This window comes from Colobus angolensis, unplaced genomic scaffold (assembly GCF_000951035.1).
Source record: "Colobus angolensis palliatus isolate OR3802 unplaced genomic scaffold, Cang.pa_1.0 Scaffold561, whole genome shotgun sequence".
NCBI classification, from domain to species: Eukaryota; Metazoa; Chordata; class Mammalia; order Primates; family Cercopithecidae; genus Colobus; species Colobus angolensis.
Window position 1 is genome coordinate 25,630 of NW_012119166.1, and position 12,554 is coordinate 38,183.

Here is a 12,554-nt window from a genome sequence, read left to right on the forward strand (position 1 = left end):
AAATACCATTTGACCCAGCCATCCCATTACTGGGGATATACCCAAAGGAATATAAATCATGCTGCTATAGACACATGCACACATATGTTTATTGCGGCACTAGTCACAATAGCAAAGACTTGGAACCAACCAAAATGTCCATCAGTGACAGACTGGATTAAGAAAATGTGGCACGTATACACCATGGAATACTATGCAGCCATAAAAAAGGATGAGTTCATGTCCTTTGTAGGGACATGGATGAAGCTGGAAACCATCATTCTGAGCAAACTATTGCAAGGACAGAAAACCAAACACCGCATGTTCTCACTCATAGGTGGGAACTGAACAAGAATACTTGTACACAGGGTGGGGAACATCACACACCAGGCCCTGTCGTGGGATGGCGGGAGGCAGGAGGGATAGCATTAGGAGATATACCTAATGTAAATGACGAGTTAATGGGTGCAGCACAACAACATGGCACATGTATACATATGTAACAGACCTGCACGTTGTGCATAAGTACCCTAGAACTTAAAGTATAATTAAAAAAAAAAAAAAGAAAGAAAGAAAAAGACATATCATGCAAACAATAATCAAAGGAAAGCAGGTGTGGCTATATTAATATCAGATAAAGTAGACTTTGGAGCAAAAAAAATCACTGGAGATGACATAAAGTAATCATAAACAAGCTGACTCACCAAAAAGACACAGCAATCCTAAATGAGCATACACCAAATAACAGAACTGCAAAATATGTGAAGCAAAAACTAATAGTACTGAAAAAGCAAACAAACAAATTCAGTTATAGTTAGAGACTTCAACACCCCTCTCTCAACAACTGACAGAAGAAAAAATCAGAAAGAATACAAAAGAACTCACCACCACCAACCAAGTTGATCTAGTTGACATTTTATAGAATATACCACCCAACGACAGCAGAATACACATTTTTTTCATTTGCTCACACAGTATGTATCCAGATAGACCATATCCTGAGCCATAAAAGAAACCTCTAGAAATTTAAAAGAATTAAAATCATATAGTGTGTTTTCTGACCAAAATGGAATGAAACTGGAAATCAGCAACAGAAAGATAATAGTAAAAACTCCAAATATTATGAAATTAAACAATACACTTCTAAATTGTGCATGAACTGAAGAATAAAAATAAAAAATATCAAAGTTTACAAAACAGCTAGAGCAATGCTGAGAGACAAGTTTATAACATTAAATGCTTACATTAGAAAAGAGAAAAAGTCTCAAATCAATAACCTAATCTCTCAGGTGGAAAACCCAAAACAAGTAAAATAAACCCAAAACATGCAGAAGGAACAAAATCATAAAAAGAACATAAAAAAGTAACACTAAAAATTACAATTAAATTTTAAAAAAGAACTAAAATAAATGAAATTGAAAACAACAATTATCAAAAAGAAAAAAAAAACACAAAGAACAAAGAAACAAACTACCAACATCAAGTATGAAACAGGCATCATTACTATATACCCTGCAGATATCAGAAGAATAAGGAAATACTACAAACAATTCTATACATATAAATCTGACAATTTAGAAGTAGTAGTCCAATATCACAAAAAACACAAACTACCAAAATATACTCAATATGAAAAAGGTCAGTTGAATACCCTTTTAAAATTAATAATGAAATTGAGTTCATAATTTTAAAAATTCCAAAAGGGAAATCTCCAGGCCCAGGTGATTGCACTGGAGAAATCCATCAAACATCTGAAGAATAAACAGCTATTATACACAATCTCCTCTACAAAATAGAAGAGAAGGGAACAACACTTCAGTATTCATTTTATGAAGCTATTATTATCGATAATAAAACCACACAAAGACAGTGGTACAGAAAACCAAAACTACAGTCCAATATTCATGAATATAGATGCAAAATTTCCTAACAAAAGATTAGCAAATATAATTCAGCAGTATATAAAAAGAATTATATACCATGAGCAAGTGGGGTTTATGCCACAGAGGAAGGCTGGCTCAAAATTTGAAAATCAACCAATGTAACTCACCATTTTCTGTTTTCCAATAAGAAAAATCATGTGATCATATAAATCTATCCAGAAAAAACATTAAAAGTCAGCCTATTCCTGAGAAAGGAACTCAGAAAAAAAGAAGTCAACATCCACTTATGATAAAAATTCTCAAAAAAAAAAAAAAGAGCAGAAATTCTTCAACTTTATAAAGAATATCTAAAAACCCAGTCAACCTTATTCTTTTTGATGGAATACTAAATACATTCTCTCTAATATCAAAACCAAGGTAAGGATGTCTGCTTTCATAGTGCTGGAAATTCTAGCCACTGCAATAAGGCAAGCGGGGAAAAGGCATAAAGATTAGAAAAGAAAAAAAAGAACCTGCCCTTATTTGCAAATAACATTACTCTGTATATAGAAAATCCCAAGGAATCTACAAAAACATTCCTGTAAGTACAGTTCAACAAAGTCATAGGATATAGCACAAACATATAAAAATAAACTACATTTCTATATACTAGCAATGAACATATGGACATTGAAATTAAAAATATCACTTACAATAACTCAAAGTGAAATAATTAGGTACAAATCTAACAAAACACATACAACATTTGTATACTGAAGAGTACACAACGCTGATGAAAGAAAACAAAGATTTGGCTGGGTGTGGTGGCTCATGTTTATAATTTCAGCACTTCAGGAGACTGAAGCAAGAGGACTGTTTGAGCCTAGGAGTTGGAGAACAGCCTGGGCAACATGGCAAGACCCCATCTCTACAAAAAATAAAGTAAAAAATATTAGTTCGGGTACTGGCATGCACCTGTGGTCCCAGCTACTTGAGAGGCAGAGGTGGGAAGATGGCTTGAGCCCAGGAGACTGAAGCTATGCCATGAGCCGTGTTCATGCCACTGTACTCCAGCCTGGGCGACAGAACAAGACCCTATCTCAAAAAAAGGAAATCAGAGATTTTAAATAAATGGAGAAATACATTGTGTTCAAAGATTGGAAGGCGTTAATCCTTCCCAAATTGACATATGGGTTTATTAAAGTTCCTATCAAAATCTCAGCATGATCTTTTGTGGATATAGACAAAATTATTTTAACATTTGTATTGAAAAGCAAAGGAACCAGAGTAGCTGAAACAATTTTGAAAAAAACAAAGTAGGAGAAATCACTCTACCTAATTTTAAGACTTAATGTATAGCTACAGGTGTTGGTGGAGGGATGGCTACACAGATTAGTGAAACAGAATAGGAAAAGAAATGAACCATGACCTAAACCTCACACCTTATACCAGAATTAACTAGAAAATGGATGACAACCTTACGTAAAATATAAAGCTATAAAAATTTTAGAAAAAAAAATAGGAGAAAATCAGGATCTACGGCTAGGCAGAGTTCTTATCACCAAAACCTCGACTCACAAAAGGAAAAACTGACAGACTGGACTTCATCAAAATACTTTGCTCCCTAAAAGCCCATATGAAGAAGGTGAAAAGACAAGCTACAGAGCGGCAAGAAGTCTCCAAACCACATACTTGACAACAGACTAGTACCTAGAATATACAGAGAACTCTCAAACCTCTACAGTAAAAAAGAACAAACAATCCAATTAGAAAATGGGGCAAAAGTCACGGATATTTCAATAAAGAGGACATAAGAGTGGTAAAAAAGCATATGAGGGCTGGGCGCGGTGGCTCACGCCTGTAATCCCAGCACTTTGGGAGGCCAAGGTGGGCGGATCACAAGGTCAGGAGGTAGAGACCACGGTGAAACCCTGTCTCTACTAAAAATACAAAAAATTAGCCGGGCGCGGTAGCGGGCGCCTGTAGTCCCAGCTACTCAGGAGGCTGAGGCAGGAGAATGGCGTGAACCCGGGAGGCGGAGCTTGCAGTGAGCCGAGATGGCGGCCACTCCACTCCAGCCCGGGGACACAGCGAGACTCCGTCTCAAAAAAAAAAAAAAAGCATATGAGAAAATGCTCGACATCAGTAACAACTGGGGAAATGACAATCAAAACCACAATGAGATATTACTGCACACTTACCAGAATGGCTAAAACAAAAAATAGCCAAAACACCAAATGCTTTTGAGGACATGGAGAAACTGGACCACTCAAACGTTGCTAGTGGGAATGTAAAATGGTACAACTACTCTGGAAAACATTTCAGAGGTTTCTTTAAAAAAAACTAAACATGCAACTACTATATAACCTACAATTGCATCCATTGGCATTTACTCCTTAAAAAATGAAAACTGTGTTCACACAAAAACCTGTACCCGAACGTTTATAGCAGCTTTACCGACAACAAGCAAAAACCGGAGACAATCTAGACATCCTCCCACAAGTCACTCAACAAACTGTGGAACAATCACACATTGGACTATTCCTCCACAGTAAAAAGGAGCAAGCTGTTGGTACATACAACGAGCTAGGTGAAGCTCCACAGAACCGCACTAAGTGAGAAAAGCCAATCCCAAAGAGCTACATACTGTATGATTCCATTTCTACAGTTTTGAAATGATGAAATAAATAGAAATGAACAACAGCTTAAGGTGTGCCTGGAGTTAAGGAAGGAGTTGATGGGAGAGGCAGGTGAATTTGGCTCTAGGAGGGCAGCATGAGGGGTCCCTGTGGTGATGGGAATATTCTTTCACTCGACTGGATTGATGTCAGTATTCTGGTTGTGATGTCGCACGACAGTTTCACAAGATGTTACCATTAGGGGACACTGGTGAAGGGCATAATGCAGGACCTCTCCCTATTATTTCTTTTATTTTATTTTATTTTAATTTTTTATTTATTTATTTATTTATTTTTTTTTTTTGAGACGGAGTCTCGCTCTGTCGCCCAGGCTGGAGTTCAGTGGCGCGATCTCGGCTCACTACAAGCTCCGCCTCCCGGGTTCCCGCCATTCTCCTGCCTCAGCCTCCCGAGTAGCTGGGACTACAGGCGCCCGCCACCTTGCCCGGCTAATTTTTTGTATTTTTAGTAGAGACGGGGTTTCACCATGTTAGCCAGGATGGTCTCGATCTACTGACCTCGTGATCCGCCCGTCTCGGCCTCCCAAAGTGCTCGGATTACAGGCTTGAGCCACCGTGCCCGGCCTCTCCCTATTATTTCTTACAACACTGTGTGAATCTACAATTACAAAGTTATAATTTTAAGGGTCTAAACCTCTCTTAAAGCTACATAAAGTAATTGTGAGATTTATGACTTTTCTTCCTATCATTTGAAAATCTACACGAGAAGACCCTTGCACAGTTGAGTTTGACTGACTTGGTAGAAATGACTGTCTGAAGAGAGTGGGAGTACGCACATACATCTTAGTCCCATATTTCATATTTTCATTTACAACTTAAACTCAAACTACTTCCCCAAGAGCTTCTACCTTGGCGCCATATAAATCCGAGTTCTTCATCAGAAACTCTGCTGATGTCCGCACTGTGACTCCGGTTGTCTCACACTGCAGCACACAGTTTTCCAGCGTAGTCTTACCACCGTGAACAACTGGGATGAAAATACACAGTGACTGCTTTAAGAAGTAATGTGCCTTTCCCAATGTTAGAGATAGCCTGGTGCTGACATTAGCTATGGTCTAAATATTTCTCAATGGCTATCATTTAAATATTCTTACCTAAATTATAAATTCATAAAATATAAAACAATGACTATTTTGAGTTATTTTCTACAATCCAAAAGCAACATTCTTTAAAAAGAATGACTTGACCTCAGATACAAAAGTACTTTCCATTACCAAAGAAAAAAGCATCAGAGAGCAATTTTGCTGAGTATCTCGGAAGAAAAAGGCTTTGATTCAAGAAAGGGGATACAAAGATTCCAGGAAACAAGGACTACTCCAGTGTGGAGAAAACTTCATTCTAGTGCTACCTTGAATACAGAGAACACAGACCGCAACACTGAAAAGCTTTAAAAGAAAAAAATCACCACACAGAAAAGAAACTAATATTAAACAACAAATTCTCATGAATAGGCTATTTTTCACTTCAGGGTTAAGATTGCTAAGTCGTCACACTATGTACACAAAAAAATAATTTTTTAGGCCGCATGCAGTGGCTCACACTTTGGGAGGGCGGGGCGGGGGGCAGATCACCCAAGGTCAGGAGTTCAAGACCAACCTGGCCAACATGGTGAAACCCCATCTCTACTAAAAAATACAAATATTAGCTGAGCATGGTGGCGGGCACCTGTAATCCCAGCTACTTGGGGGCTGAAGCAGGGGAATCGCTCGAACCCGAAAGGTGGAGCTTGCAGTGAGCTGAGATCACGCCACTGCACTCCAGCCTGGGCGACAGAGTGAGACCCCCGCCTCTCAGTTTCAAGTGATTCTCCTGCCTCAGCCTCCTGAGTAGCTGAGATTACAGGCACCTGCCACCACGCCCAGCTAATTTTTGTATTTTTTAGTAGAGACAGGGTTTCATCATGTTGGCCAGGCTGGTCTCGAACTCCTGACCTCAGGTGATCCACCCACCTCAGCCTCCCAAAGTGTTGGAATTACAGGCGTAAGCCACAGCACCCATCCTAAATGAGTAATTTTTTTTTTTTTTGGAGATGAAGCCTCACTCTGTTGCCTGAGCTGGAGTGCAGTGGTGCGATCTTGGCTCACTGCAACCTCTGCTTCCCGGGTTCAAGGAATTCTCCTGCCTCAGCCTCCAGAGTAGATGGGATCACAGGTGTGTACCACCACACCTGGCTAATTTTTGTATTTTTAGTAGAGATGGGGTTCCACCATGTTCGCAAGGCTGGTCTCAAACTCCTGACCTCAGGTGATCCACCCTCCTCGGCCTCCCAAAGTGCTGGGATTGCAGGTGTGACCCACCACGCCCAGCTTCATAAATAACCAGCCTTCCATACACACTCATACCCCAGAGATACTGCAGGTTGAGTTCCAAACCACCACAATAAAGGAAATATCACAATTAAAGTGAGTCACACAATTTTTTTGTTTTCCCAGTGCATACAAAAGTTGTCTATGGGAGTCTGGGGCGGGTGGATCACTTGAGGCCAGGAGTCCGAGACCAGCCTGGGCAACAGGGCGAGACTCCATCTCTACAAAATACCAAAATTAGCCAGATGTGGTGACACATGCCTGTAGTCCCAGTTACTTGGGGGGCAGAGGCAGAATTGCTTGAGCCCAGGAGTTTGAGGCTACAGTGAGCTATGATCATGGTATTACACTCTAGCCTAGATGACAGTGAGACTGTCTCTAAAAACAAAAAATAAATAAAATTTATGTTTATACTAATGAGCATATGAGTTTATACTAATGAGTACTATGTTTATAATGCATCTATTAAGTGTACAAAAGCGTTATGTTTTTTAAAAATGTATACATCTTAATTTAAAATACTTTATTTTGCTAAAACATGCTAACAATCCTCTGAGCTTTCAGCAAGACATAATCTTTTTGCTGGTGAAGGGTCTTACCTCAATGTTGATAGCTGCTTACTGATCGGAATGATGTTTGCTGAGGGTTAAGGTGGCTGTGGCAATTTTTAAAAATAAGACAACAATGAAGTTTGCCACATTGATTGACTCTTCCTTTCATGAAAGGATTTCTCTGTAGCATGTGATCTTGTTTGATAGCACTTTACCCACAGTAGAAAGTTATTCAAAATTGGAGTCAATCCCTTCAAAGTCTGCCTCTGCTTTACCAAGTTTACATAATACTCTAAATCATTTGTTGTCATTCAACCATGTTCACAGCATCCTCCCCAGGAGATTCCATCTCAGGAACCCACCTTCTTCGCTCATCCATAAGAAGCAACTCCTCATCTGTTCCAATTTTGTTGTAAGATTGTAGCAATTCAGTCACATCTTGAGGTTCTACTTGCTATCATCAGGCTCTAGTTCTCTTGCTATTTCCACATCTGCAGTTACTTCCTCCATTCAAGTCTTAAACCCCTCAATCATCCATGCGGGCTGGAATCAACCTCTCCAGAACCCACGTTAATGTTGAGATTTTAACCTCTTCCCATGAATCATAAATGTTCTTAATGACATCTAGAATGATGACCTCTTCCCAGAAAGTTTTCAACTGACTTTGCCCAGACCCATCAGAGGAATCACTATCAATAGCTGGTATAGCCTGACGAAATGTATTTCTCAAATAGTAAGATTTGAAAGTCGAAATTACTCCTTGATCCATGGGCTGCAGAATGGATGTTATTAGCAGGCATGAAAACAACATTAATTTCCTGGTACACCTCCATCATAGCTCTCTGATGACCGGGTACATTGTCAATAAGCAATCATATTTTTAAAGGAGTCTTTTTTTTTTTTCAGTAGTAAATCTCAATAATGGGCCTAAAATATTCAGTAAACCATGTTATAAACAGATGTGCTACCATTCAGGCTTTGTTGTTCCATTTCTAGGGTGCAGGCAGAGTAGATGTGGCATAATTCTTAAGGGCTCTAGCATTTTCAGAATGGTAAATGAGCACTGGCTTCAACTTAGAAGTCACCAGTTATATTCGCCCCGAACAAGAGTGTCAGCCTGTCCTTTGAACCTGTGAAGCCAAGCACTGACTTCTCCTCTCTAGCAATGAAAAGTACTAGACGGCATCTTCTTCCAATAGAAGGTTATTTCACCTACATTGCAAATGTGTTGTTTAGTGTATCCACCTTCATCAATTACCTTAGCTAGATCTTCTGGTTAACTTGCTGTAGCTTGCATCAGCACCTGCTGCTTCATCTTGCACTTCTATGTTACAAAGATGGTTTCTTTCCTTAAACCTCATGAACCAACCTCTGCTAGCTTCAAACTCTTCTTCTACAGCTTCCTCACCTTCTTCAGCCTTCACAGAATTGAAGGAAGTTAGGGCTCTGCTCTGCAATAGGCTCTGATTTAAGGAATGTGGTGGCTGATTTGATCTTCTATCCAGACTACGGAAACTTTCTCCGTATCAGTAATAAGGCTGTTTCTCTTTCTTATCATTCATGTGTTCACTAGAGTAGTGCTTTTAATTTCCTTTATGAACTTTTCCTTTACATTCAAAACTTCACCAACTGACACAAGAGACCTAGGTGTCAGCCTGTCTCAGCTTTCAACATGCCTTCCTCACTAAGTTAAACATTTCTAGTTTTTAAATTTAACGTGAGAGACACGTGACTCTTCCTTTCACTTGAACACATAGATGCCACTGTAGGGGTTATTAACTAGTCTAATTTCAATATTGCTGTGTCTCAAGGAATAGGGTAGTCCAAAGAGAAGGAGAGAGATAGGGGAGTGGTTGACTGGTGGAACAGTCAGACTCACAAAATTATCAGTTAAGTTCACCATCTTATATGAATATGGTTCATGGCACCCCAAAACAATTATAGTAGTAACATCAAAATCACTGCTCACAGATCAGCATATCATCTATAATTAAAAAAAAAAAAAAAAAAAAGGCTTGCAATGTTGTGAGAGTTACCAAAATGTGACACAGACACACAAGGTGAGCACATGCTCTTGGGAAAATGGTGCCAACAGATTGGCTTGAAATACGGTTGCCACAACCTTCAATTTGTGAGAAAAAAAAAAACTCAGTATCTGTGAAGTGCAATAAAACAAGGTATGCCTGTACTCAAGAGTGGCATTTCATTAAATTCTATCTTCCATAGAAAGTACAATTTTCCTTCAAATCTTAGAACAAACGATACACCAAACATTCAGATACTTACTTAAGATTCCCTCTACAGCATCGTGCTGAACAAATTTTATGCATGAGATTTTAATATCAGCACCAGTGCAGTCCACAAAAGTGTCGCCTTTGCCCCTCTTTTCTATCACAATGTCATCTGGTAGGCCATATCCTAAGGAAGAGAGAGCAAGAACACTCAAGATGGGTAAGGAAAAACATCTAAACATCAACACTCTAGAATAGGTTTCTCTAGTTCAAATGACTGCAGGTGATAACAAGACCAGTCAACCATGTTGCATTTAAATAAAATCTATCTCCCCACATATCCTCTTTAATTTAAACCAGGGTATCCAATTTTTGACAATAACAACTCTCTGACTAGTTCCCGTATCAGAAGACTACCCTATCAACTATCCCACGTAAGCTCAGCACTAAATTCACTTACAAAAGTGCTATAAAAAATAAATAATGTTCAAGACCAGCCTAGGCAACATAGTGAGACTCCATCTCTACAAAAATAAAAACAAAATTAGGCGTGGTGGCATGCACCAATTACTCACTACTCAAGGAGGCTAAGGTGGGAGAGTCACTTGATCCCAGAATTTTAAGGCTGCAGTAAGCTATGATCACGCCTTTGCACTCCAGCCTTCATTCTGGGTGACAGAATGAGACCCTATCCAAGGACTTACAGCTGAGTCAAAGAACTTTAAAGCACTCACCCTTAGAAGTTTGTTTCTAACTCTAACATTCTATGATTCTAATATAAATTACATTTGAAACCTAAGCAGTTCTCAAGATGATCTAAGTTCAGTATTCTCTTAAACAGTTGTCTTAAAATCTGACAAACCGACGAGTTACTAGAAAAAAAAAAAAAGTCTACCTCATTAACAAATAAAAAGCATCAGATTGAGGCCGGGTGCAGTGGCACACACCTGTAATCCTAGCACTTTGGGAGGCTGAGACAGGTGGATCACTTAAAGTCAGGAGTTCAAGCAGCCTGGCCAACATGGAGAAATCCTGCCTGTATGAAAAATACAAAAATTAGCCAAGTGTGGCATGTGCCTGTAATCCCAGCTTCTCGGGGGGCTAAGGTGGGAGAACTGCTTGAACCTGAGAGGTGGAGGTTGCAGTGAGCCAAGATCATGCCACTGCACTCTAGCCTGGGTGACAGAGTAAAACTCTGTCTCAAAAAAAGAGCATCAGATCTCGGTCAGGCTCAGTGGCTCAGGTCTATAATTCCAGCACTTTGGGAGGCCAAGGCAGGTGGATCACTTGAGGTAGGAGTTCGAGACCAGCCTGGCCAACATGGAGAAACCTTGTCTCTACTAAAACTACAAAAATTAGCCAGGCATGGTGGCGGGCACCAGTAATCCCAGCAACTCAGGAGGCTGAGCCAGAATCGCTTGAACCCAGGAGGCAGAGGCTGCAGTGAGCTGAGATCACACCACTCCACTCCAGCCTGGGTGACAGAGCAAGACTCCGTCTCAAAAAAACAAAAAACAAAAAAAAATCACATCTGTATAAATCTTACTTGGACCATTAATGCAAGCCAAACACCTGAGTGGGCTTACAAAAAACTGGAGTATCAGAAAACTAAGGAATTTGCTTGACTTCCATTATAAAACAGAAGCATATAGACAAAGCTGTAAGAAGTAACTCTCATTGTCTAAAGATGAGTCTTTGAGTAAATGAAAGCAGCAGCTGTTTTTGACAAGCAAAGCCACTCGATGTATCTACACTGGAAGAGGACAAAGGCTTTGGGGTCCCTAGAAAATGCAAGGGGACTCCACCCACTGGAATGCTACCGGGGTGGACTCTGGATGCCTGAATTATGAGTTTTATTTTGTTTCTGATTGTTGTATGTATCTGACTGTACTTTGCATATTTTCTACAATAACCATTGCTTTTTATCATCAGAAAAATTAAAAGTACAGAAAGAATTGCATACTGAGAAAATATTTTTACACAAATTTTTATATAATTATGTATTTCTTTCCACTTAAAACATAAAACCATCACCTAAATGAATGGATTTTTGAAACAAGAAAGAAAAACCCTATTGTAAGTACTACTGACATCCTGCACATAGTAGGTACTCAATATGTATCTCTTGTTATACGGGTTAGCTATAGATCACTATCAGATGAGCTTGAATCTAACTCATGAACACTCCATATATGCACACGAGAGATACTATCTGATTCCCCAATTCTCAGACCCATACTGTTAGTCAATATACAGCCATTTTTATACTAACTATCAGAATTCTATATGTCTATTTATGACACTCTGGGAATTACATTAAAACTTCCTCACCAATCTAGGAAGAACTCTTATCTACCATACAAACTATAATATCAGTGTTATTTCCACTACGCCAAAAAATAAAGTGTTTTTATCACAGTGATTTATCCTGCAGATGTGTTCTTTATATACACATATCTATTATACATCAAAAATTGGAGAGTAGAAAAGAACAAAAATTATACACATGAAACAAGAAAGGGAGTGAGATGATGTACTAGGAACAGGAGAAAACTAAACTTCCAGCCTCAGTTCTTTAGAAGTTTTGACAAGATAAAAAGTATAGCTTAAGCAGTTTCTGAACAGCTGCATAAGTCCCAAAATGATATATGATTTTTTGCATTACAAGCTTCACTGCTAACTTGAAGCTATTTTGGTAAATAGTTGAACAGGTGTAACTAAATTTGACACATTATGAATATATATAGGACCAAGATGAACAACTGTAAAGTAACCTAAATTCAGAAATCACTCTAAATGAACAATAAGATTATAACTGTCAAAAAGTTATTTTTGGCCGAGACGGGTGGATCACGAGGTCAGGAGATCGAGACCATCCTGGCTAACACGGTGAAACCCCGTCTCTACTAAAAAATACAAAAAACTAG

The 12,554-nt window shown here is 39.0% G+C and overlaps 1 protein-coding gene across 1 annotated transcript in view; it reads right to left on the bottom strand.

The window, feature by feature from the left end:
• The window catches only part of SHCBP1 (SHC SH2-domain binding protein 1), a 49,712-nt gene that overhangs the window by 19,218 nt on the left and 17,940 nt on the right, over window positions 1-12,554 (bottom strand). Inside the window, exons 9-10 of the mRNA XM_011961654.1 lie at window positions 9,683-9,814; window positions 5,388-5,506 (exon numbers count right to left, since the gene is read on the bottom strand). Coding sequence (XP_011817044.1) covers window positions 5,388-5,506; window positions 9,683-9,814 — 251 coding nt within the window. The remainder of the gene's footprint in view (window positions 1-5,387; window positions 5,507-9,682; window positions 9,815-12,554) is intronic.